This window comes from Oncorhynchus kisutch, linkage group LG1 (genome assembly GCF_002021735.2).
Source record: "Oncorhynchus kisutch isolate 150728-3 linkage group LG1, Okis_V2, whole genome shotgun sequence".
Classification (NCBI taxonomy): Eukaryota; Metazoa; Chordata; class Actinopteri; order Salmoniformes; family Salmonidae; genus Oncorhynchus; species Oncorhynchus kisutch.
The window spans coordinates 58,254,553-58,280,796 of NC_034174.2; the positions used below are offsets into that span (position 1 = coordinate 58,254,553).

Genomic DNA, 26,244 nt, shown 5'->3' on the forward strand with positions numbered 1-26,244 from the left:
AAGGATGCAGTCGATGATATAGAGTACAGTATCTACGTATGCATATGAGATGAATAATGTAGGGTAAGTAACATTATATAAGGTAGCATTGTTTAAAGTGGCTAGTGATATATTTACATCATTTCCCATCAATTCCCATGATTAAAGTGGCTGGAATAGAGTCAGTGTCATTGACAGTGTGTTGGCAGCAGCCACTCAATGTTAGTGGTGGCTGTTTAACAGTCTGATGGCCTTGAGATAGAAGCTGTTTTTCAGTCTCTCGGTCCCTGCTTTGACGCACCTGAACTGACCTCGCCTTCTGGATGATAGCGGGGTGAACAGGCAGTGGCTCGGGTGGTTGATGTCCTTGATGATCTTTATGGCCTTCCTGTAGCATCGGGTGGTGTAGGTGTCCTGGAGGGCAGGTAGTTTGCCCCCGGTGATGCGTTGTGCAGACCTCACTACCCTCTGGAGAGCCTTACCCAGGGTCTCGAGCTTGATGACGAGTTTAGAGGGTACTATGGTGTTGAATTCCGAGCTGTAGTCGATGAACAGCATTCTCACATAGGTATTCCTCTTGTCCAGATGGGTTAGGGCAGTGTGCAGTGTGGTTGAGATTGCATCGTCTGTGGACCTATTTGGGCGGTAAGCAAATTGGAGTGGGTCAAGGGTGTCTGGTAGGGTGGAGGTGATATGGTCCTTGACTAGTCTCTCAAAGCACTTCATGATGACGGATGTGAGTGCTACGGGGCGGTAGTCGTTTAGCTCAGTTACCTTAGCTTTCTTGGGAACAGGAACAATGGTGGCCCTCTTGAAGCATGTAGGAACAGCAGACTGGTATAGGGATTGATTGAATATGTCCGTAAACACACCGGCCAGCTGGTCTGCGCATGCTCTGAGGGCGCGGCTGGGGATGCCGTCTGGGCCTGCAGACTTGCGAGGGTTAACACGTCTAAATGTCTTACTCACTTCGGCTGCAGTGAAGGAGAGACCGCATGTTTTCGTTGCAGGCCGTGTCGGTGGCACTGTATTGTCCTCAAAGCGGGCAAAAAAGTTATTTAGTCTGCCTGGGAGCAAGACATCCTGGTCCGTGACTGGGCTGGGTTTCTTCCTGTAGTCCGTGATTGACTGTAGACCCTGCCACATGCCTCTTGTGTCTGAGCCGTTGAATTGAGATTCTACTTTGTCTCTGTACTGGCGCTTAGCTTGTTTGATAGCCTTGCGGAGGGAATAGCTGCACTGTTTGTATTCAGTCATGTCCCCAGACACTTTGCCCTGATTAAAAGCAGTGGTTCGCGCCTTCAGTTCCACACGAATGCTGCCATCAATCCACGGTTTCTGGTTAGGGAATGTTTTAATCGTTGCTATGGGAACGACATCTTCAACGCACGTTCTAATGAACTCGCACACCGAATCAGCGTATTCGTCAATGTTGTTATCTGACGCAATACGAAACATCAGGGATCAACAAAATGGAGTCGTGGTCAGCTTTTCCGAAAGGGGGGCGGGGCAGGGCCTTATATGCGTCGCGGAAGTTAGAGTAACAATGATCCAGGGTCTTTCCACCCCTGGTTGCGCAATCGATATGCTGATAAAATTTAGGGAGTCTTGTTTTCAGATTAGCCTTGTTAAAATCCCCAGCTACAATGAATGCAGCCTCCGGATAAATCGTTTCCAGTTTGCAGAGAGTTAAATCAAGTTCGTTCAGAGCCATCGATGTGTCTGCTTGGGGGGGGATATATACGGCTGTGATTATAATCGAAGAGAATTCTCTTGGTAGATAATGCGGTCTACATTTGATTGTGAGGAATTCTAAATCAGGTGAACAGAAGGATTTGAGTTCCTGTATGTTTCTTTCATCACACCATGTCACGTTGGCCATAAGGCATATACGCCCCCGCCCCTCTTCTTACCAGAAAGATGTTCGTTTCTGTCGGCGCGATGCGTGGAGAAACCCGCTGGCTGCACCGCTTCGGATTGCGTCTCTCCAGTTAGCCATGTTTCCGTGAAGCAGAGAACGTTACAGTCTCTGATGTCCCTCTGGAATGCTACCCTTGCTCGGATTTCATCAACCTTGTTGTCAAGAGACTGGACATTGGCAAGAAGAATGCTAGGGAGTGGTGCACGATGTGCCCGTCTCCGGAGTCTGACCAGAAGCCCGCTTCGTTTCCCTCTTTTTCTGAGTCGTTTTTTTGGGTCGCTGCATGTAATCCACTCCGTTACACTGGTTGTAAGGCTGAACACAGGATCCGCATCGCGAAAAACATATTCTTGGTCGTACTGATGGTGAGTTGACGCTGATCTTATATTCAGTAGTTCTTCTCGGCTGTATGTAATGAAACCTAAGATGACCTGGGGTACTAGTGTAAGAAATAACACGTAAAGAAACAAAAAACTGCATAGTTTCCTAGGAACGCGAAGCGAGGCGGCCATCTCTTGTAAGTAAAGTGTTTAATGATACCTATACTACATGTATCAAGTCAAATTGTATTTTTCACATGCGCCGCATAAAACCTTGCTGTGAAATGCTTACTTACAACAATTAGCCACCAATTTTTTTTAAAGTAAGTAAGAAACGTGCTAAATAAACTAAAGGAAAAACAGTAACACAATAAAATAACAATTACGGCTCTAAAGAGGCTATATTAAAGGGGTACCGGTATCGAGTCAATGTGCAAGGGTACGGGGTTAGTCAAGGTAATTGAGGTAGTACAGTTGAAGTCGGAAGTTTACATACACCTTAGCCAAATACATTTCAACTCAGTTTTTTCACAATTCCTGACATTTAATCCTAGTAAAAAATCCCTGTCTTCAGTCAGTTAGGATCACCACACTAATTTAAGACAGTTTGTCAGAAGTTTACATACACTCAATTAGTATTTGGTAGCATTGCCTTTAAATTGTTTAACTTGGGTCAAACGTTTTGGGTAGCCTTCCACAAGCTTCCCACAATAAGTTGGGTGAATTTTGACCCATTCCTTCTTACAGAGCTGGTGTAACTGAGTCAGGTTTGTAGGCCTCCTTGCTCACACTTTTTCAGTTCTGCCCACACATTTTCTATAGGATTGAGGTCAGGACCTAAGCCATTTTGGCACAACTTTGGAAGTATGCTTGGGGTCATTGTCTTGAGATGTTGCTTCAATATATCCACATGAATTTCCCTCATGAAGCCATCTATCTTGTGAAGTGCACCAGTCCCTCCTGCAGCATAGCACCTCCAGAACATAATGCTGCCACCCCCGAGTCTGAAGGTAGGCCTTGAAATACATCCACAGGTACACCTCCAATTGACTGAAATGATGTCGATTAGCCTATCAGAAGCTTCTAAAGCCATGACAAAATTTTCTGGGATTTTCCAAGCTGTTTAAAGGCACAGTCAACTTAGTGTATGTATACTTCTGACCCACTGGAATTGTGATACAGTGAATAATAAGTGAAATAATCTGTCTGTAAACAATAGTTTAAAATACGTATTTTCAACTTTCACTAAGAACCAAAAATATACTTTATTTCATACTCCATCATTTGGCTAACTGGGTGGGTAAATGACCTTTCTAAAACCTCCACCTAATCACTCTCAATAGCTGATTATAATGAGATCTTAGGAATTGTCTTTTGAACTTTGATTATTAACTTATTAGTAATCTGTCAATAGTCTGCTATTTTAATTTAAACAAGACTTAAAGCAGGTTAGGGTTTAGCATATTTTGGACTTATCTAGGATGTTTTTTAGTATTTTATTTAGGATCCCCATTAGGGGATTTTGCCGAAGCAGCAGCTACTCTTCCTGGGGTCCACAGACAGTTTCATCCAAATAGTTTGTTATAGTAAGTTTGTTAGCTGGTTCTCTTAGCATCCAGCATCTATTCAAAAGCATTTGAACTGCCATGAATCGGCACGATAGTGCCACCGACGAAGAAGAACAGCCTTAGCGTAATATTATTTTCCTCACAATGACGGGCTCCATGAACTTGTGAGTTCTCGGGGAAAACAGATGCCTGTCATTAAGAAGTAGGATTTTTTTTTAATGACAAACCCTATCTACACATTTGGCAATGGGCTCGTCCACCAGTTGATCTCCTAGTATACCACAATGCAACAGTTTTTCCTGTTACGACTAATCTAATGAGCTAACTCTCTTGGTTTCTTGTGCTCGTGGGACAAAAATGAATGGCAGGAAAGTGGCCATGTGATTCAAATCCAGATTGTGACTTTAAATGAGAGCCTAAAACCTAACTTGATATATGGACGCACAACTTTGACTTCAATTTAAATCATTGATATCAATAAGGATTTGGTAAAATAAAGTTAGAAAGAGTGACAGTTGTTGAGTGGAATGTTTTAGTGATTCATGACATGCAGTAGAAGAGTCCCTAGCCGACCTGGTTAAATATTTAAAACAACTTCCAATGTTTGTGTTCAAGGTGCATTTGATTTAACTTGATGCTTGCAATTTTGGGGCTATTCTATTTATTCCATACTAGGTAGATTAAATATAATGTAATGCAAATATTTCAGTCATTAGTCATTATTGAGGTTGTTGTCTTTTTTACCACTCCCATTGAACACAGATCACTTCAGATAAGTCCCTATTGGTCTTTGAACTTCAGCTGTTGAGACATCGCTCGCCGGTGAACATAGTTCTGACAGACGATTGCAAGTAAGTGTTTACACCTTTCCTTTAGTTGATTTACTTTTAGTCAAATGATTTGTATAATTTAGAGACATAATCTTTCCTCAGTTTGTCATATTTAGAAATACCACACACTCACCAACACCTATCTTAGAATAACAGTACAAAGTAAAGCACAACTAGACCGTTTAGCTTTTCTCACACCAGCAATGATCAATAATATGGACAATTAGCTCCATTCTGCATGTTTCAGCAACTTTTCCTCTACTGTAGTGTCTTAATGTTTGGTTATGTGTAATTATTGTCGCCTGTTATTGTGAGTGACAGTTCACAAGTAAATATACACAGCATACATTTAACTGTTTAACTGCAGCTGACATCTACATGGATTTTTTGTATTAATTATTGCACATTAGTAGACTTTGACAGAGAGCTAAAGCAAGAATAAAAAATATTGCAACATGTTGTATACAACAAGATAAAGCTCTATCCTTCCTCCATGAATTACATTTGGACAACAATACTTAATAAAACATTTTAAAAAAGAACTTTTATTTAACCAGGTAGGCCAGTTGAGAACAAGTTCTCATTTACAACTACAACTGCGACAAGATTAAGCAAAGCAGTGCGACAAAAACAACTTAGAGTTACACATGGGATAAACAATCGTACAGTCAATAACACTTAACACTTAAGACTTGTCTGATCACTCTATAATGAAACACATATTGTTTTATGACACAATATTGATATAGCTGATGTTTGGGAAGTAAGAGCTTTTAATTAGCTTTTTTACATTTCATTCAAGGGAAGTACAATAAAAGTTTTCCTGTTTGCACGTTGAAGTCCTTCAGCTATTTCATCCAGGGCAAAAACTCATGGTCAATATCTTTATCAATCCAGTTAATGATTTCCACTCGGAATGCTCATGTGTACTAAATCAAATTAAATCCAATTTTACTTGTCACATACACATGGTTAGCAGATATTAATGCGAGTGTAGCGAAATGCTTGTGCTTCTAGTTCCGACAATGCAGTAATAACCAACGAGTAATCTAACCTAACAATTCCACAACTACTACCTTATACACACAAGTGTAAAGAATATGTAGATAAAGATATATGAATGAGTGATGGTACAGAACGGCATAGGCAAGATGCAGTAGATGGTATCGAGTACAGTATATACATATGAGATGAGTAATGTAGGGTATGTAAACATTATATTATGTGGCATTGTTTAAAGTGGCTAGTGATACATTTTTTACATCAATTTCCATTCTTAAAGTGGCTGGAGTTGAGTCACTATGTTGGCAGCAGCCACTCAATGTTAGTGGTGGCTGTTTAACAGTCTGATGGCCTTGAGATAGAAGCTGTTTTTCAGTCTCTCTGTCCCTGCTTTGACGCACCTGTACTGACCTCGCCTTCTGGATGATAGCGGGGTGAACAGGCAGTGGCTCGGGTGGTTGTTGTCCATGATGATCTTTATGGCCTTCCTGTGACATCGGGTGGAGTAGGTGTCCTGGAGGGCAGGTAGTTTGCCCCCGGTGATGCATTCTGCTGGCATGCATAGAGCCTTACATAATATTTTGTTACATGTTGAAATACCATCAAATATTCCTTAAAATCAAGTCACACATTTCATTTTAACAGTGATAATTAAAATCTGACTCTCGCTTCTTGTGCACTTCAATCAGAAAATATTTCACAGCCTGATTATGTAAAAGAAAACTCATAGTAGTTGTAAACTAGGCATGCTAATGGAACGTTTCTAGTGTATGCAAACAACATCTTTTTAGCCGGCAATAATATGCATTACATTCTCTCCTATAACTAGTCATTGAAAAATACACTTGTCTCTTTAAGGGGGAAGAAGAAATGTGACATGATCGTGTAAAAACCAACTAGCACAGGAATAATCAATTGCGTAATAGAGAAACTGCAGCGCAAGCAACAAGGACTTCTCTAAGAGCTCTTCAGCTCTTGGAGAAGTCCTTGTTGCTTGCTTGTGCTGCAGTTTCTCTAGGGTATCATTGGTTAGACTAAGGTTGTTCAAAGAGGTATTTCAGAGAAGGGGATACGAGTACATGTGTAGTGGTTGAATTGGAAGAGAGAATCAATAGAATAACTCCATGACTTCAGTGTATGACCAACAACAGGTGAGATGAGGACAGCACAACTACAGAGTAGCTAAGCTTTGTAAAGTAGATACAATCTATGTTTAACAAACCTACTCATGGATGCAAGGAATAATCCATCTTAATAAAACAGCTCAGTAAGTCATATTGATTCTGCATCTGAAGATGGCTATGTGCTGTATTTACCACAGTTTGGGACTATAATCTTAAACCAGGGCTGTTCTTCCATTATGGAGGGCAAATTTATCATGTCTGATAAACTACACAAATATTTTTTCAGAGTGACAGCCATGACTATTGGATTATATGATTCAGTGCAGGAATCTAACAAAAGCCTACAGGCTGCTGTCTCACAGGCATAAACTAAGTAAAAACTAAAGCTGTCATGAACTAAACCAGGTCTGTTATGATGTTTTTTGATTGTATAAATTCCCATACCCAATGTTGGTTTTTCTGGATGCCTTTTCTATACTGAACAAAAATATAAACAATTTCAAAGATTTTGCTGAGTTACAGTTCATATAAGGAAATCGGTCAATTTAAAACAATTCATTATGCCCTCATTGATGGATTTCACTGGGAATACATATATGCATATGTTGGTCACAGATACCTTAACAAAAGAGGTAGGGGTGTGGATCATTAAACCAGTCAGTATCTGGTGTGATCATCATTTGCCTCATGCAGCGTGACACATCTCCTTCACATAGAATTGATCAGGCTGTTGATTGTGGCCTGTGGAATGTTGTCCCACTCCTCTTCAATGGCTGTGCATAGTAATTATTATTTATTTTTTAAATTTTAATCTCAAATCGTTCGCCCATACAACGCCATACACGTGGTCTGCGGTTGTGAGGCCGGTTCAACGTACTGTCAAATTCTAGAAAACAACATTGGAGGCGGCTTATGGAACTTAGCATACAACTTAACATACAATTCTCTGACAATAGCTCTGATGGACATTCCTGCTGTCAACATGTCAATTGCACACTCCCTCAAAACAAGACATCTGTGGCTTTGTGTTGTGTGACAAAACTGCACATTTTAGAGTGGCCTGTTATTGAAGGGAAAAGCAATACCAATTGTACTTTGGCTGAACATGACTAATTCCCTCTAACAGTAGCGAATTCAAAAGCTCACAGTTGGCATTGTCTGTTACTCACACACATTATATTATGTTTGAAACTACTTTTGTTTCTTGCAATTGGCCACATTTCATTTCCCCTTTTTGGTGCCCTCTTAGCATGTGATTAAAACCTCAGCATTTAAATATATGACCGTCGTTTTGTCTGGTCTGCTTTCATGCTGGCCAAATAGCCACTGAAGTTAAAAAAGAGTAGGATGGATATTGTCTGATATGAGTACTTTAGTACCTTTTAACTCTGTTTCCTACTTATCTCCTCATAAGTCAAATGATAACATCCAACTTGCATGTTAAGTGAGGATAAATCAAATCAAATCACATTTATTTATAAAGCCCTTCTTACATCAGCTGATATCTCAAAGTGCTGTACAGAAACCCAGCCTAAAGCCCCAAAACAGCAAGCAATGCAGGTGTAGAAGCATGGAGGCTAGGAAAAACTCCCTAGAAAGGCCAGAACCTAGGAAGAAACCTAGAGAGGAACCAGGCTATGAGAGGCCAGTCCTCTTCTGGTTGTGCCAGGTGGAGATTATAACAGAACATGGACAAGATGTTCAAATGTTCATAGATGACCAGCAGGGTCAAATAATAATAATCACAGTGGTTGTCGAGGGTGCAATAGGTCAGCACCTCACGAGTAAATGTCAGTTGGCTTTTCATAGCCGATCATTCAGAGTATCTCTACCGCTCCTGCTGTCTCTAGAGAGTTGAAAACAGCAAGTCTGGGACAGGTAGCACGTCCGGTGAACAGGTCAGGGTTCCATAGCCGCAGGCAGAACAGTTGAAACTGGAGCAGCAGCACGGCCAGGTGGACTGGGGACAGCAAGGAGTCATCAGGCCAGGTAGTCCTGAGGCATGGTCCTAAGGCTCAGGTCCTCAGAGAGAGAGAAAGGAAGAGAGAGAGGGAGAGTTAGAGAGAGCATACTTAAATTCACACAGGACACCGGATAAGACAGGAGAAATACTCCAGATATAACAGACTGACATAAAAATGAAGCTCTATGGGAGAAATCCCTGCCTCCAGCTGTTTGCTTAGAAATTCTAGGGACAGTTAGGAGGCGTCTTGTGACCGTAGCGTACGTGTAGGCATGTACGGCAGGACCAAATCGGAAAGATAGGTAGGAGTAACCCCATGTAATGTTTTGTAGGTTAGCAGTAAAACCTTGAAATCAGCCCTTGCCTTAACAGGAGGCCAGTGTAGAGAGGCTAGCACTGGAGTAATATGATCATTTCTTTGGTTCTAGTCAAGATCCTAGCAGCCGTGTTTAGCACTAACTGAAGTTTATTTAGTGCCTTATCCGGGAGCATTGCAGTAGTCTAACCTAGAAGTGACAAAAGCATGGATACATTTTTCTGCATAATTATTGGACAGAAAGTTTCGGATTTTTGCAACAGTCTTGATATGTTCATCAATCGAGAGATCAGGGTCCAGAGTAACACTAAAACACTTATACAGAGGAACTGGAGGAACCCTGGACTGGAGGCATGGCTTAGTAGAACCTTGGCTTTCAAATAGATATGTTTAGGTCACCCATGGGAGTAAATGTCCTTCCTGTTCATCTTTTCTGTTGTATTGTCATCACATGTTAAGGTTGAAAACTGACAGTTTTGTAGATTCAATGAGACTTACTGAGGTGTATAAGTTCCTCAAGATCCTATGCAAAGTTGGAATAGTACCACTTTATTACACTATGCAATTTATTTATTTAATTTTTATTTTACCTTTATTTAACCAGGTAGGCAAGTTGAGAACAAGTTCTCATTTACAATTGCGACCTGGCCAAGATAAAGCAAAGCAGTTCGACAGATAAAACGACACAGAGTTACACATGGAGTAAAAACAAACATACAGTCAATAATGCAGTATAAACAAGTCTATATACAATGTGAGCAAATGAGGTGAGAAGGGAGGTAAAGGCAAAAAAGGCCATGATGGCAAAGTAAATACAATATAGCAAGTAAAATACTGGAATGGTAGTTTTGCAATGGAAGAATGTGCAAAGTAGAAATAAAAAATAATGGGGTGCAAAGGAGCAAAATAAATAAATTAATTAAAATTAAATACAGTTGGGAAAGAGGTAGTTGTTTGGGCTAAATTATAGGTGGGCTATGTACAGGTGCAGTAATCTGTGAGCTGCTCTGACAGTTGGTGCTTAAAGCTAGTGAGGGAGATAAGTGTTTCCAGTTTCAGAGATTTTTGTAGTTCGTTCCAGTCATTGGCAGCAGAGAACTGGAAGGAGAGGCGGCCAAAGAAAGAATTGGTTTTGGGGGTGACTAGAGAGATATACCTGCTGGAGCGTGTGCTACAGGTGGGAGATGCTATGGTGACCAGCGAGCTGAGATAAGGGGGGACTTTCAGCAATGTTAATTATGACTATGATATTAGAATGTGTAATATGCACAAATATTCAAGGAAAATGTACATTTGCAGTGTACAGGTCAAAAGTTTCAGAACACCTACTCATTCAAGGGTTTTTCTTATTTTTTTTTTACAATTTTCTACATTGTAAAATAATAGTGAGGACATCACAACTATGAAATGTAGTAACCAAAAAAGTGTTAAACAAATCAAAATATATTTTATATTTGAGATTCTTCAACTGGCCACCCTTTGCGTGATGACAGCTTTGCACACTCTTGGCATTGCAGCCCAAATAAATGCTTCACAAGTTCAAGTAACAGACACATCTCAACATCAACTGTTCAGAGAAGACTGTGTGAATCAGGCCTTCATGGTCAACTTGTCCTTCTGTGTGAGAAATAAATATTCTAAACATACTCTTCGACAGTGATAGATCCCAAGTGAATACAGTGTCGTGGAAATTTCCTGTATTACCAAATAATGAGAGAGCAAACCACACACAAGTCAGAGTCATATTATAAAGTCCATCTTTAATTACATGAGCTTCACCATAGTCCTGTGACTCTCAGATCAATTCAGTGTCTATAAATGAATTGATCTGAGAGTGCTTACAAAACAGTTCTTAGTATCATTTATTGCCAAGACACACCCATCTCAACTCACATGACAAATAACAGATCTTAGGAACATTACACAAAGAACCTTTTACTTGAAAGAGGAGTATCCCATAGCTAGATAGCATTAGATATAAATTATTGTTCAGTTTGGTCTCCTAAACAAAGTTCCTTATCTCGTTCTTGGTATCACTTCGGACCAAAACATTACCTCATCCAATGGCATATATCCATTTTCAATTCTAGATACACCCATCTCAAATACACTCCCTCCTGGACAAGCTCAACGAGACAGTGAGCCTCTTAGGTCATATACTGGATCAAGATAAGGGCAACCTCAGAGGGGACATGTAATAGTTACAGACACATGCCCATATGAAGACAAGCCTGACCTCTCCCCTCTCTGGGCCCCTAGTGACTAAGCCCTAGCAGAGAAGAGATTACTGCAAACTATCAACAGTATTATCCAAAAGAAGACATCCTAATGACATATCTCACTTAAGCATTATTATGTAAATAAAACATCTTATTTATCAACATTACCTAAGTAATTCTGATTGAGCCACGACAACAGCCACTTGCATCAAAAAAATATTTTAAAAGCAATGAGGCTGATACAACAGATCAAAATGATGCTAAACTGTGAGGCTATTTCTTCACATTAGGAAACGCAGTAATGTGCACATGGCAGTAAGCATAAGCGTGAATGTTCCAAAATGAAAACACCATTCTCAAAGTGACCACAAATGCGATTATGCATGTAATGCTTTATTATAAAAGTGCCTTTTTATGGTGAAAATGATCTTCCCGAAACTCACGCGCCGCCTATGTACAATATGCCAGTTAGGCTCTACACTGGTTGTAAAGAGGATTAATGTGCTTAATTTTAAGAAGTTATCATGCCACTTTAGTTGTGATACATGGGCTAGGCTACATGAGGTGGGTGACTATGATTAGAAAAAGTCGACAAAAAAGTTATGTGCTGTTTCTTGCCTTACTACACATGCTGGGCATCATTCACACGTGATAATATTGTCAGACATTAGTCTATTCTTCATTTAGTCTTGTCTTTACATATGCTAAACAATATATGTGTGAAATTGGTTTGGATTTAGAATGAACCATTATCATGCACCTGTCTTGGAACAGGGGCCAAGGGAAAAAAATACATGTCATCTATGCACATAAATAGTGAATGGAGGACACTTTCCCCGTGGTTCATTTTCATGCCGGCCAGATAGGCTATACTCCTGTTGTAAAGCAAAGCAATGTGCTTAATATGAGGAAAGTTGAGAAATAAATATAGAAAGCTGATGGGGCCTCCTCTTTTTAATAGAGGCCATCAAAACCCTGTTTTGTCACACAATTTCATAGCCTATAGAGATGTTGCACAATGAGCTCATGGACTCTCAGGAGTGTTTGATTAGATTTCAATTACATTTGCATTGATGTCATAGTGATTATAGGAATAATAGAGTACTGATTGCCATGCAGTTAGCAAGTTTAGTAGGCTACTAATGACTACCAGCAGCATCAGAGCTTGGAGAAGCCTAGTTACTATGACTAAATGGTCATGTGGAATTTGACTGCGGTCATGACTTGTGACCGCTGGTGTGGCGTTAACAGCCCTGGTCAGGTTTTCTGATCAACCTTTTCTTCCTTTTTTTAAAGGTGTTTGTGACCAACAGCTGAATATCTGTATTCCCAGTCATGTGAAATCCATAGATTAGGCCCTAATGAATTAATTTCAATTGACTAAATTCCTTATCTCAACTGTAACTAAGTAAAATCTTTGAAATTATTGCATGTTGCATTTATATTTTTGTGTAGTGTACATTTGTGATTTTATTTTCGAATTATCTGTTGCTCGGTGAACATGTGAGAATAACTAATAATAATAATAGCAATATGGATGGTGTAAAGAGATAGATGGTAGGGGTTGAATGGAGCTGAAGGGTGGGACTATATAGGTTCAGAACTTTTGTGAAAGAGCACAGTTAGAAATATATTGCAAATAGACATCAGAACATCAGAAATAGAGGACAGATTGGGCCCGTAGAATGTATATAGAATGAATAAGCTGTGGAAGCCTAAGTGTTGTTGTTCATTAGTTTACCCCAATAAGAGGAGGAGTGGTAGGGTTTACAGGAAATAATATAGGAAAATATATTTTAAAAAGATATTGTGTGTATATATATATGTGTGTGTGTGTGTGTGTGTGTGTGTGTGTGTGTGTGTGTGTATATATATATATATATATATATATATATATATATATATATATATATATATATATATATATATATATTCTATAAATATACTACCGCTCAAATGTTTGGGGTCATTTAGAAATGTCCTTGTTTTTGTAAGAAAAGCTCATTTTTGTCCATTAAAATAACACCAAATTGATCAGAAGTACAGTGTGGACATTGTTAATGTTGTAAATGACTATTGTAGCTGGAAACGATTTTGGAAATTTTATATGGAAAATCTACATAGGCGTACATAGACCCATTGTCAGCAACCTGTGTTCCAATGGCACATTGTGTTAGCTAATCCATGTTGATCATTTTAAAAGGCTAATTGATCATTAGAAAACCCTTTTGCAATTATGTTAGCACAGCAAAAAACTATTGTCCTGATTTAAGAAGCAGTAAAACGGGTTGAGTATCTAGAGCATCAACATTTGTGGGTTCGATTACAGGCTCAAAGTGGCCAGAAACAAAGACTTTCCTCTGAAACTCGTCAGCATATTCTTGTTCTGAGAAATTTAGGCTATTCCATGTGAGAAATTTTCAAGAAACTGAAGATCTCATACAACGCTGTGTAAGACTCCCTTCACGGAACATTGCAAACTGTTTCTAACCAGAATATAAACAGGAGTGGGAGGCCCCGCTGCACGACTGTGCAAAAGGACAAGTACATTAGAGTGTCTTGTTTGATAAACAGACGCCTCATAAGTCCTCAACTGGCAGCTTCACTGAAGAGGCGACTCAGGGAAGCTGGCCTTCTAGGCAGAGTTCCTCTGTCCAGTGTCTGTGTTCTTTTGCCCATTTTAATATTTTTTTTTATTGGCCAGTCTGAGATACTGCTTTGTCTTTGCAACTCTGCCTAGAAGGCCAGCATCTCAGAGTCGCCTCTTCACTGTTGACATTGAGACTGGTGTTTTGCGGATTCAATTTAAAATGATAAACTTGGATTAGCTAACTTGATAGCCACTTCCAGACACAAATTAGAGAACAGCTCACTCTGACCATTTTACTTGCCCTAGCAGAGCTTGTTAGGCTGTTTTCATGTTATCCAGAGCATTGGTGACTAATTGTGCTGCTGGCAACAATTGAATTACTTTTTTTTGCCAACGTTTACTGACACCGGCCATACTCAACGGGTGTTGAGCGTTTTTAAATTAGTCAGTTATTCTGTGAATTTACCAGCTACGTCTATCAACAGCCGTTGCAGTGACATCATGAACATTGTATTGAAATGGTAACTTGCATAGTGGATTCTTTTGTTTAGACATGTAGCTAGATAGCTAAACTATCGACCATAATCCCAACTCATGAAGTTACTACCCTGCAAGAATCTGCATGTAACTAACAAACCAGGTTCAGTGTTTGCTAGCTAACATTAGGCTATAACTAGCAATGCAAATAGCTCTGAAATATGAATAATATTACTACACAGATCATACACGTAATGTTAGCTAGTGAGACAGCCAGCTAAAGTGAGCTAGCTAGCTAAAAGTACGCTTTAAATTGAAATGATAATGACTTTCTGACCAAATTAGAAACATGTAATATCTGAAAATGTAGCTGGCTAGACTATCTTATACATGGATGGACACTTCTTCTCTGTCACAGATGCCATGGTTGCCCTTAGTTTGAAGATGTAATCAATCTGGAGACGTGTTTTATTCAACAGCCTTCTGTGTTTTCTCTTTTCGACTCCCTCTGCATATTTTCTGTCAAACGCAACCATTTTCTCCATCTCCTTAGCTATCATACTCTAATTCCATCGGACATTCCACAGATTTCAAAACTCTGTTCTCCAGAAAGTGGAGAGAAACACTTTTGCAGTTCTACTGACCAGCTCATGTTATAGACAGAAGCGCGCTATGTGGCAGACCAATCGAAACTCATCTCTGGACATGTCCAGCCCACCCATTATCTCAGTCAATCATGGCTAGCAGAAAGGGTCCTATGTAGGCCTACTGTCAGTATTATTATTTTTTAAATAAGATGTCCACATAAGCTTATGTCTAATGAGTCAATATCCGGCCATACCATGTATGATATCCGGAGGGAATCCACAAATGATTTGTGCATGTAAGAAAAATATGGATTTCACATTGTCAATTTATTGAGCATGTGCTGGAAACTCAGAAATGCACCAGAAAATGTGCTTTCAAGATCCGGATATGGACCTCAGCCAAGAGAAGTTTCATAACTTGAATGTGCTGAGAGGACTGTGGCTGAGAGGGAAACGATTCTGAGAAACCGTTGTCGCCACACAATTGACTGTGACTTCATTGTGCCATTGCTAGATATGTTTATTTATTTACCTTGTTTTAACTGTTAATTTGTTTTGCCAATATCTCATTTGTTGTCAGGTTAAGGTTTCTGTTATTTTCAAATATCAGTTCTGAGTCCATATCAAGAAATGTCCATGTGTGATATTCTGAGTAATATTATATATATCTAAAAGACGCATCTGGATTCAGAATTTGTCATCACATGGTGCATGTCCACAAAACTCAAAATATGCATTGGAAATGGTCTGTATTCTCTAGAACAGTGGTTCCCAAACTGTGGAGCGAGAGTGGTCGGCAGGGGGGCGCAGTGGTCCCCCCTAAACTTAGTCCGGCTTAAAAGTTGTAATAGTAGAATGCACAAGGTGCAATTTCAAAATTGGGTAGTGCATCATCAGTTTTCCTCTTGTCATGTCAGTCATTGCATACCTTTAGAAAGCTATTCATAGATATGTCCAGAACAACTAGCCCATGTCAGCTAACATTTTTTTGCTAGGTTTTTTAGCCCACATATTTTGGAGTAATTCAAATATAAAATTCAAAAGGCACTCGCACATCTGAGCAATCTCTTTGCAGGTGCAAGACAACAGTTGAACAAGATGAAGGAAAAGGAAAACCGCACACTGCTCTTGATAGTATCACTGATATTTAATAAGCTTACGTATCGGCCTGACGGACTTCATCAGAGCTTTTGTGAATTTTTTAAAATTTGACAATTTCCTTATGTAGACTTAGCCCCACCCACATCCGTTCCACGCATGGAAAGGGGTTGGAGGCAAAGGAAAAACAAATAAGTGCTACCAAAAGAAATAAGCTTTTTGTCCTGAATACAAATCATTTTGTTTGGGGAAAATCCAACGATACACATCCCTGAGTACCACTCTTCATATTTTCAATCATGGTGGTAACTGCATGGTGCTATGGGTATGCTTGTCATCAGCAATAATAATTAGCCTAACATGACAGTAGCCTAAATTATTCTTCTAAATAACCCCACCTTCTTCAGCTAGAGCTCAGGCTTAGTGGTTCTCATTTGAACCCTCAATCCTATCTTGTAAAGAAGAGTGACAGTGTGTTTTTGCACAATATCTTAATTCAACTGGGTCTAAAAATTGTATGACATATCTGCTGACATATCTGGTAGTCTAAGTTTAAACTGATACAATTACCTCCATGACGAAGAACAGGCCTATACACACAAATGTACATTTACATTTTGGTAATTTAGCAGACGATCTTATTCTGACTTGTTGTTTATTGACTACAGCTCAGCGTTCAACACCATAGTGCTGACCCTGGGACTAAACACCTCCATCTGCAACTGGATCCTGGACTTCCTGACGGGCCGCACCCAGCTGGTAAGGGTATGTAACAACAAAACTGCCACGCCGAAACTGAAAACACCTGGGCCCATCAGGGGTGTGTGCTTAGTCCCCTCCTGTACTCCCTGTTTCCACATGACTGCGTAGCCAAGCACGACTCCAACACCACCATTAAGTTTTCTGATGATACACCGATAACGATGAAACAATCTATAGCGAGGAGGTGAGAGACCAAAACTGGCCAATGCTAAGAACGCAATAACACCTTTGTTGGTAAAGATTAGGCTACTTAATTTATGTACAAAAATGAGCCTCTTTATTAAATATTAGGCCTACTTTTTTGTATTAGTCTTTGGATAGGCAAGATCAACCACAATTGCTCATCACTTAAGATTCTCTTAGAGTTATCCTAGCCATGATTAGGCTACTATTCATCTCAGTTTGGATTAAAAAAGAATAGGGGAGCCTCCCTCATGATTTGAGGTTTTCTTTCAAAAAATCTCTACTTACTTTCACAAAAAAATTGTACCGCATTTACCTTGTATTCAATAGGGTAAATGTTATTTTGCCTGGGTGTGGCATCCGTCTTTGCAAAGCAACCCCTCATACCTATTTATTTCTGATATCACATGGGATCTTATCCAGAGCTAAAACCCTTTACCAAATCAAATGTATTTATATAGCCCTTCTTACATCAGCTGATATATCAAAGTGCTGTACAGAAACCCAGCCTAAAACCCCAAAACAGCAAGCAATGCAGGTGTAGAAGCACGGTGGCTAGGAAAAACTCCCTAGAAAGGCCAAAACCTAGGAAGAAACCTAAGAGAGGAACCAGGCTATGAGGGGTGGCCAGTCCTCTTCTGGCTGTGTCGGGTGGAGATTATAACAGAACATGGCCAAGATGTTCAAATGTTCATAAATGACCAGCATGTTCAAATAATGGTAATCACAGTGGTTGTTGAGGGTGCAACAGGTCAGCACCTCAGGAGTCAATGTCAGCTGGCTTTTCATAGCCGATTATTCAGAGTATCTCTACCGCTCCTGCTGTCTCTAGAGAGTTGAAAACAGCAGGTCTGGGACAGGTAGCACGTCCGGTGAACAGGTCAGGGTTCCATAGCCGCAGGCAGAACAGTTGAAACTGGAGCACCAGCACGGCCAGGTGGACTGGGGACAGCAAGGAGTCATCAGACCAGGTAGTCCTGAGGCATGGTCCCAGGGCTCCGGTCCTCAGAAAGAGAGAAAGGAAGAGAGAGCGAATTAGAGAGAGGATACTTTAATTCACACAGGACACAGGATAAGACAGGAGAAATAGTCCAGATATAACAGACTGACTCTAGCCCCCGACACATGAACTACTGCAGCATAAATACTGGAGGCTGAGACAGGAGGGGTCAGGAGACACTGTAGGCCTAACTCCTAGGTCCTGCTTAACATCACACAGCTTTCTCTCAACTCAATCCTGCCAGCAACATCATTCCATGCTGTTGCGTCAGACATGACTACTCCTACTGACTTGAGATAGTTGCATATGTTTGATTTGGAGCTACGGTCTGTGTAAATACAACTGCGCCAGGAAAATGTATGTAGAATTATGCAACATTTATGCCTTGCACGTCATGGTACAGTGTACTGTGTGCTGTAGACCAACAATGCATTTGGATTTTAGTGCACAGTTCATGTGTTTTTAAGAGAGAGCTTTCCTGATTTTGCACAGTGTAGACAAGGCTATACGTAGGCTATTGGTTGACCAAATGGTAGTGGGCTCTATACTCATTTGCTTACCGTGTAATGTTTAGAGGCTTGGAGGGTAGGGTTATTGCATTTATACCCCTAAACTATATGTTTACATTTGCACCCTGTCTGACTGATCATTATAGCCTAGCCTACTACATGCACAGTACTTTTGCGCAACACATAAGTGTCTTGATACATGTGTAGCGTGGCATATGTGAGTGCTCTACTGCTGACGCTCAAGCCCCTTAAGTGCAGGGAGTAGAGCACTTGCTGAGTTGCATTTTCTAACCAGAGGAACGCAAGACCTAGGCTAAATTTGAGAAAAGAAGACGTTTTTTATAGAAAAAAGGTCTGTGAATGTGCATGGCTGGGTGACGGAGGGACAGAGAGAGAGGGAGGGAGGGACAGAGAGAGAGAAGGGGGACAGAAAGAGAGGGAAGGACAGAGAGAGAGTGTGGTTCTCATTGATTTCACCCCAGAGACACATGGCCATGAAAAAGGTAAAGGAAGGAAGTTATTGATAAGTTTGAATTGCATATTGTTAGAATGATTAACCTAATCAGACCATCCATTCTGACCCGTATTGTCCTAAGACTGAACACAGCAGGCTACCTTGTGAGATGCCATAGCCTACAGATCCCAATAGAAAATGTAATGAGGCCCGTACAGTTATTAAGCAGATAGAGAAAAATAATGTAGCTTATAAGTTGTAAGTTGTTATTGTTTTGATACATCACAGCTCTCTTCCCCGTAGTGTGGGGAATATGGAAAAGCGTGTCGGGAGGCTGTGGGGCAGAGTAGACATTAAGATAGCGCCAGTTAGTCACTATAAGCTTCTTAAACGCACACATAGTTGTGCTGGGAGGAGTGAGGGCTTCCCTGATTTTGGGAGGAGTCAACATCTGAGTTCTTAGAATGTCCATTAGCCTACCTCTCAACTTTAAAAAATAAGAAGATCTTGACAACTGTCTGGAAATGGGTAGTTGATGATACTGAGTCTGTTGCTGTAAGTTGTTGATCTCTCATTATCACATTGCATGATGCTCTCTCTGTCTAATGCCTCGATGTTTGGTAATATTACGAATATCAATCTTACATTGTACAGGAGCAAAAACAACTGTAGCCTAGGCTATTAGTCAGTATGCTACTGAATTAATGCAAAGAGTCAGCAGATCTTCATTTCAGTCATTCAGTTGAAGTTTCAGCACAGTGGAAATGTAGTCTAACCCTAGTTTTCAGATCTCATAGCCCCATATTCATTCAAATATGATTTTTTTATTCCACTAACCCAGTTTAAGTTCCTAAAACCCTCTTTGCATTTTTTCTCTAATGTAGTTGATAAAATAACATGCAATAATATGAGTTTGTTTTCTTGTATTCCTCGACATGACTAAAGAAAAGAAAAAAAAAGTTTTTCAATCCAACCCATTTCTTTCAGGTTTGGTGCTGAAGTGTAAAGGGTGATAGTAATCACTGAAGATAAATAATGACCGTCCACGAGCCAAAAGACAAGTGAGTAGCAGCCTCCTTTATGTGTTCAATGTGTATGGTGACATCTTCACATTTTGACAATGCACCCTCAGATACAGTATCAAGTTTCTGTGACACACTTGGTAACTTCTCTGCACCAAATGGTAATGTAACCTCTATGTTAGCCTTTGTTACGAGTTCCCCTAAGGGAGTTAACTCTTCAGGGACTGTGGTTAGCGGGGCCACCTTGAGGTCAGTCAGACGTCCAGGGTTCCCCCAGTGGTTGCACATAGTCCTGCAGAAATTACTAGAATTTGCTTAATTGAATCCCCCACATTTTGTATCATAACAGTCAAGTAATTACCATCCTACCTTTATAATTTCTGTGGGCCTACATAATATGCTATTTTTTGTCAAATTACAAATAATGTCTGTAACCCTAGTTTCCTCTACTCTGTCATCCAACAGAAACAATGGCGTGTGGCTGATCTTTTTCATGCTGGGCTTAGGAACGCTCCTGCCATGGAACTTCTTTATGACAGCCACCATGGTAGAGCACACAATATTTTTTTTATCATTTACCTTAAGATTGTGAATAATTAAAGAATATATTTCCATGATACAATGCCAGAGCTTTTGGTGAAATGTCTGTATCAATTTCTAAATATGTCTCAAGTCTTACTTTTCAGATCTTCTTGATAGCCAATGATCATTAACAGATGTACTGATAACCCCTAATCTACTCATTGTAATAATTAATGATGGTTTTAAATTAAATAGAATTTTATAGCATGCTCAATGTGCTTCACATAATTGTATATTTTATATATTATTGTATTTCTTCCACTAAAGATGTATAGCAACCACAAGGGTGATGCATGGCAGACATGTTGTGCCAGAATTATCACCACACATCAGCAATTAACAAAAATTAAGTGGCTGTCCTCTGTCTCTACAGTATTTTAGCAGCCGTCTCAGAGACCCCTCCCAAATGGGCACCAACCTGTCAGGCAATGGGAACGGGGCAGAAGGGAACAACCGTAGCCTTTTGGAGGCCAAGTTCAATAACGTAATGACACTTTGTGCCATGGTGCCTTTACTGGCCTTCACCTGTCTCAACTCAGTCCTGCATCAAAGGTTTGTCCAGCACCCCAACCACATCTTTCCTAATGCATTAAAGCACTACTCCAAAAGTTACATCTTGAAGATGCACTACAGCTATCTTTTCCTTTTCCTGTTGAAAAACAATACACCAAGTATAAATGCAGTCATGTACACACACAAGGGCGAGATGGGTCCCGTTATGTCTGGCGAAAACCAAACACTGCATTCCACAGTAAGACCCTCATACCAACAGTCAAGCATGGTGGTGGGAGTGTGATGGTGTGGGTATGCTTTGCTGCCTTAGTACCTGGACGACGTGCCTTAATAGAAGGAACCATGAATTCTGCTCTGTATCAGAGAATTCTTCAGGAGAATGTCAGGCCATCCGTCTGTGAGCTGAAGTTGAAGTGTAGTTTCGGTCGTGCAGCAAGACAATTATCCAAAACACACAATCAAGTATACGTGACAATTACTAAAAAGCAACAAATGTGAGGTTTTGGCCCACTCATTGGCTAGAATGGTCCCACCTGATCTCTCCTCCTCCCACCTGCCTTCCATCTTTGAGGACATGTATTTCCATTGTTAGAGCAGTCACTAGAAGTACCTTGCAAATATAATAGACAATCTTTGACTGGAGTAGGACTTTAATCTTTTGCTGGACATCTAATATGATAATGTGTGCATGTATTGAGCAGGCATGTTTAGATTTCCTTTGGGGTTCAACTTAAACAATTGTATCCTTTTTACACTATCGTGCCGACCCAAGCGGCACTGTACTAGAGCAGATATATTATTTTCACATTGTCCTTTCTAGCACGGTTCCAGCAACTAGAGTGGATGCGTAGCCAGGCCATTGCATTTCAGCTTGGCCCTGCCTAGTACACTGTGAAAAGTGTACTAGGCAGGAGAAACACTTGTAATAAGCGTAAGATTGACCTCAGATATTTCACTCAAACTCTCTAACTCACAGGATTCCTCAGAAGTTTCGGATCATGGGCAGCCTGGCAGTGATTTTGGTGGTGTTTCTTCTGACAGCCATTTTGGTTAAAATAGAGATGGCACCCCTCCCCTTTTTCACGTTGACCATGATCAAGATTGTCATCATAAACTGTGAGTTTTTCCGACCTTTCTACTGTCCCTTTTTTGGCTCCTTCCTCCCTCTTTTTAACGTGTCAAATCTTTTCCCCTTCAATCCTCTGAATTGTCCTGAAAGTAGAACTAGTCCTCAGCACCCTCAATGTAGTATGTCTTTATTTAAGATTTTACATTTTGTTCATTAGCAGACACTCTTATCAAGGGTGACTTACAGTCAGTGCATTCAACTAAGGTAGATAGAACAAAACCACATATCACAGTCATTGCAAAGATTAACATTCCTCACTAAAGCATCTATCAGTAAAATCAGTGCTAGTAAGATAAGACAAGTGTTAGTGCAAGAATGACAAGTAAGGTATTAGTTTTAGGGGGGAATTCACAACGCAGGAGGTTGGTGGCACCTTAATTGGGGAAAATGGGCTCGTGGTAATGGCTGGAGTGGAATAGGTGGGATTTGTCTTGGAATATTCTAATTAAGTGAGAGAGACTTTGTCACTTCTTCAAACAATCATCTTTATTCAATATCGATTAATTATTGCAATAGTGAGCCTAGTCGACCCCACACCCTTGAGTGTTGTACCGAGTAACCTAACCTTTACACAAATGCAGAATACTATTTTTAGCTGACACTAAAAATGCTTAGTCATCATTGGATCCACACTCCCACGCAGATTGGGGCATCATAAGCCACTCTGGGTTCATCCTGTCGTTATCTGCACGTGGGTTGTTGTCTTAACCCCACCCTGATTTAGTTTCCCAGATGCAAGGATGATTTTGAGACAATGAGGGATTGTTCTACTCCTTAGCTATCTCTAGTAAAACACATTCTTGTGTTACGGCTTTCTTCCGTCGAAGGAGAGTCGGACCAAAATGCAGCGTGGTTAAATCGAGACATCTTTAATAACAATGAAAACGAACAATACAAAAACAACAAACGGAATAGTGAAAACCTAATACAGCCTGTCTGGTGACAAGTAACACAGAGACAGGGACAATCACCCACAAAACACACAGTGAAACCCAGGCTACCTAAATATGGTTCCCAATTAGAGACAACAAGAATCACCTGACTCGGATTGAGAACTGCCTCAGGCAGCCATAGACTATGCTAGACACCCCAACTCAGCCACAATCCCAATACCTACTAAAACCCCCAATACCACAACACAACACAAAATAACCCCATGTCACACCCTGGCCTGACCAAATAAATATATAAACACAAAATACTAAGACCAGGGCGTGACAGAACCCCCCCCCCCCCCCCAAGGTGCGGACTCCCGGCCGCACACTAAAACCCATAGGGGAGGGTCCAGGTGGGCGTCTGTCCACGGTGGCGGCTCCGGCTCGGGACGAGGACCCCACTCCAACCAAGTCTTAGTCCCCCTGTAACGCGTCCTTTGATTGGCGACCCTCGCCGCCGACCTAGGCCTAATAACCCTCACCAAGGACCCCACTGGATTGAGGGGCAGCTCGGGACTGAGGTAGAAGCTCGGGACTGAGGGGAAGCTCGGGACTGAGGGGAAGCTCGGGACTGAGGGGCAGCTCGGGACTGAGGGGCAGCTCGGGACTGAGGGGCAGCTCAGCACTGAGAGGAAGCTCAGGCAGGTAGTTTGCTCCGGCAGATCCTGGCTGGCTGGCGGATCTGGAAGAGTCTGGTTGACTGGCAGATCTGGAAGAGTCTGGTTGACTGGCAGATCTGGAAGAGTCTGGTTGACTGGCAGATCTGGAAGAGTCTGGTTGACTGGCAGATCTGGAAGAGTCTGGCTGACTGGCAGATCTGGAAGAGTCTGGCTGACTGGCAGATCTGGAAGAGTCTGGCTGACTGGCGGATCTGGCTGCTCCATGCAGACTGGCGGCTCTGGCTGCTCCATGCAGACTGGCGGCTCTGGCTGCTCCATGCAGACTGGCAGCTCTGGCTGCTCCATGCAGACTGGCAGTTCTGGCTGCTCCATGCAGACTGACATCTCTGGCTGCTCCATGCAGACTGACAGCTCTGGCTGCTCCATGCAGGCTGGCAGCTCCATGCAGGCTGGCAGCTCTGGCTGCTCCATGCAGACTGGCAGCTCTGGCTGCTCCATGCAGACTGGCAGCTCTGGCTGCTCCATGCAGATTGGCAGCTCAGGCTGCTCCATGCAGGCTGCCAGCTCTGGCTGCACTGAACAGGCAGGAGACTCCAGCAGCGCTGTAGAGGAGGAAGGCTCTGGCAGCGCTGAACAGGCGGGAGACTCCAGCAGCGCCGTAGAATAGGAAAGCTCTGGCTGCGCTGAACAGGCGGGTGGCTCCAGCAGCGCTAAACAGGTGGGAGACTCCGACAGCACTGGAGAGGAGGAAGGCTCTGATAGCGCTAAACAGACGAGGCGCACTGAAGGCCTGGCGCGTGGTGCTGGAACTGGTGGTACTGAACCAAGGACACGCACAGGAAGCCTGCTGCGGGGAGCTGCCACCGGAGGACTGGTGTGTGAAGGTGGCACAGGATGGACCGGACCGTGAAGGTGTACTGGAGAGCCTGAGAGCAGGGCTGGCACAGGACGTGCAAGGCTAGGTAGGTACACAGGAGGCCTAGTGCGTGAGGCTGGCACAATTTTCACCAGCCGACTAACACGCACCTCAGGACGAGTATGGAGCGCTGACCCAGGTGCCATCAAATCCCCGACTCGCTCCGTCGGACAAATATCGTACCTAAAGCACCAAACTAGCAACTCCCTCATTACTCTCTCCTCCAATTTCCCCATTAACTCCTTCACAGTCTCTGCTTCGCTCACCTCTAACACCGGCTCTTGGCTCCTCACTATAAACAGGGGGAGTTGGCTCAGGTCTGACTCCTGACTCTACCACTCTCTCCCTGAGGTGGGTGATTCTGTTACGGCTTTCTTCCGTCGAAGGAGAGTCGGACCAAAATGCAGCGTGGTTAAATCGAGACATCTTTAATAACGATGAAAACGAACAATACAAAAACAACAAACGGAATAGTGAAAACCTAATACAGCCTGTCTGGTGACAACTAACACAGAGACAGGGACAATCACCCACAAAACACACAGTGAAACCCAGGCTACCTAAATATGGTTCCCAATCAGAGACAACAAGAATCACCTGACTGATTGAGAACTGCCTCAGGCAGCCATAGACTATGCTAGACACCCCTACTCACAATCCTACTAAAACCCCCAATACCACAACAACACAACACAAAATAACCCCATGTCACACCCTGGCCTGACCAAATAAATATATAAACACAAAATACTAAGACCAGGGCATGACATCTTGTCTATGTAATGCAGTCTTTAACTAATTTGTCAGCTCAAGCCATCTCTGGTGACCATATGCCCAGATTAGCGGAGTGGAGACCATAAAAACACAGACACTAGTAGAACACATTTGTTTGATGCCATTCAATTTACTCTGTTCCAGCCATTATTATAAGCCATCCTCCCCTCAGCAGCCTCCACTGATTCACAACTAGCAGGATAACTATAACTGAGTTTAGCTTTATTTCAGTATACAATATATGGCAGCTAAAAGCTGAATTGTGGGTACAGGAAATTCAAGAAAAATAAATCAGGCTAATCATGAAAATAAAGAGGTCTGAAGAGATCATGGACCAGAGAGTTGTTTGGATGTATGAGCGAAGGAAGCATCGATGGTCTGAGTGGAGGGAGCATCTCGATCACAGCTGGTCAGAGTCAGAGACAGACAGGTCAGTAGTTTCAGCTGCGCACCTTGTCATGCTTCTTTGTAGACATTTAGCAGGCGATTTTCTGTCGATTAAAGTTTGGCCATGTCACTTGATTACTACCTTTTGTATCTACCTTTCTAATTACTTTTAGAGTTTGGGACTTACAAATGTGTGCTTTTTATGGCAAATCTGCTCTGTGAGAATATCTAAGGGGCTTTTATATAATTATAATGCAGGGTTGTTAATAATATTAATAATCATTGGATAACAGATCGCCTCTCGGAACTCATTAAGAGCCGGCTTCTGTCTTCGATATGCATTTAAATGCTTTATTATCCAAATGTTTAGAGTGCGTGTTGGCGACGGAGAGAAACAAAATGGTGCAGTTTGAGTCATGAGACAAACAGTCAAAACATTTTTTTATTAAAGACTATCAGAAAGA

General features: G+C 41.5%; 1 protein-coding gene across 6 annotated transcripts in view; it reads left to right on the top strand.

The window, feature by feature from the left end:
• Positions 1–4,503: 4,503 nt before the first annotated feature.
• The window catches only part of LOC109890722 (equilibrative nucleoside transporter 1), a 37,940-nt gene continuing 16,199 nt past the window's right edge, over positions 4,504–26,244 (top strand). The window contains exons 1-6 of one of the 6 annotated variants that reach the window (XM_031827825.1): positions 4,504–4,639; positions 16,663–16,753; positions 19,890–19,963; positions 20,390–20,471; positions 20,880–21,058; positions 21,996–22,135. In XM_031827825.1, coding sequence (XP_031683685.1) covers positions 19,938–19,963; positions 20,390–20,471; positions 20,880–21,058; positions 21,996–22,135 — 427 coding nt within the window. In that variant the 5' untranslated portion in view covers positions 4,504–4,639; positions 16,663–16,753; positions 19,890–19,937. Of the gene's footprint in view, positions 4,640–6,667; positions 6,772–16,662; positions 16,760–18,876; positions 18,952–19,270; positions 19,458–19,889; positions 19,964–20,389; positions 20,472–20,879; positions 21,059–21,995; positions 22,136–26,244 lie in introns of those variants that run through there. The other 5 variants (XM_031827816.1, XM_031827832.1, XM_031827836.1 and 2 more) reach the window with 5 other exon arrangements.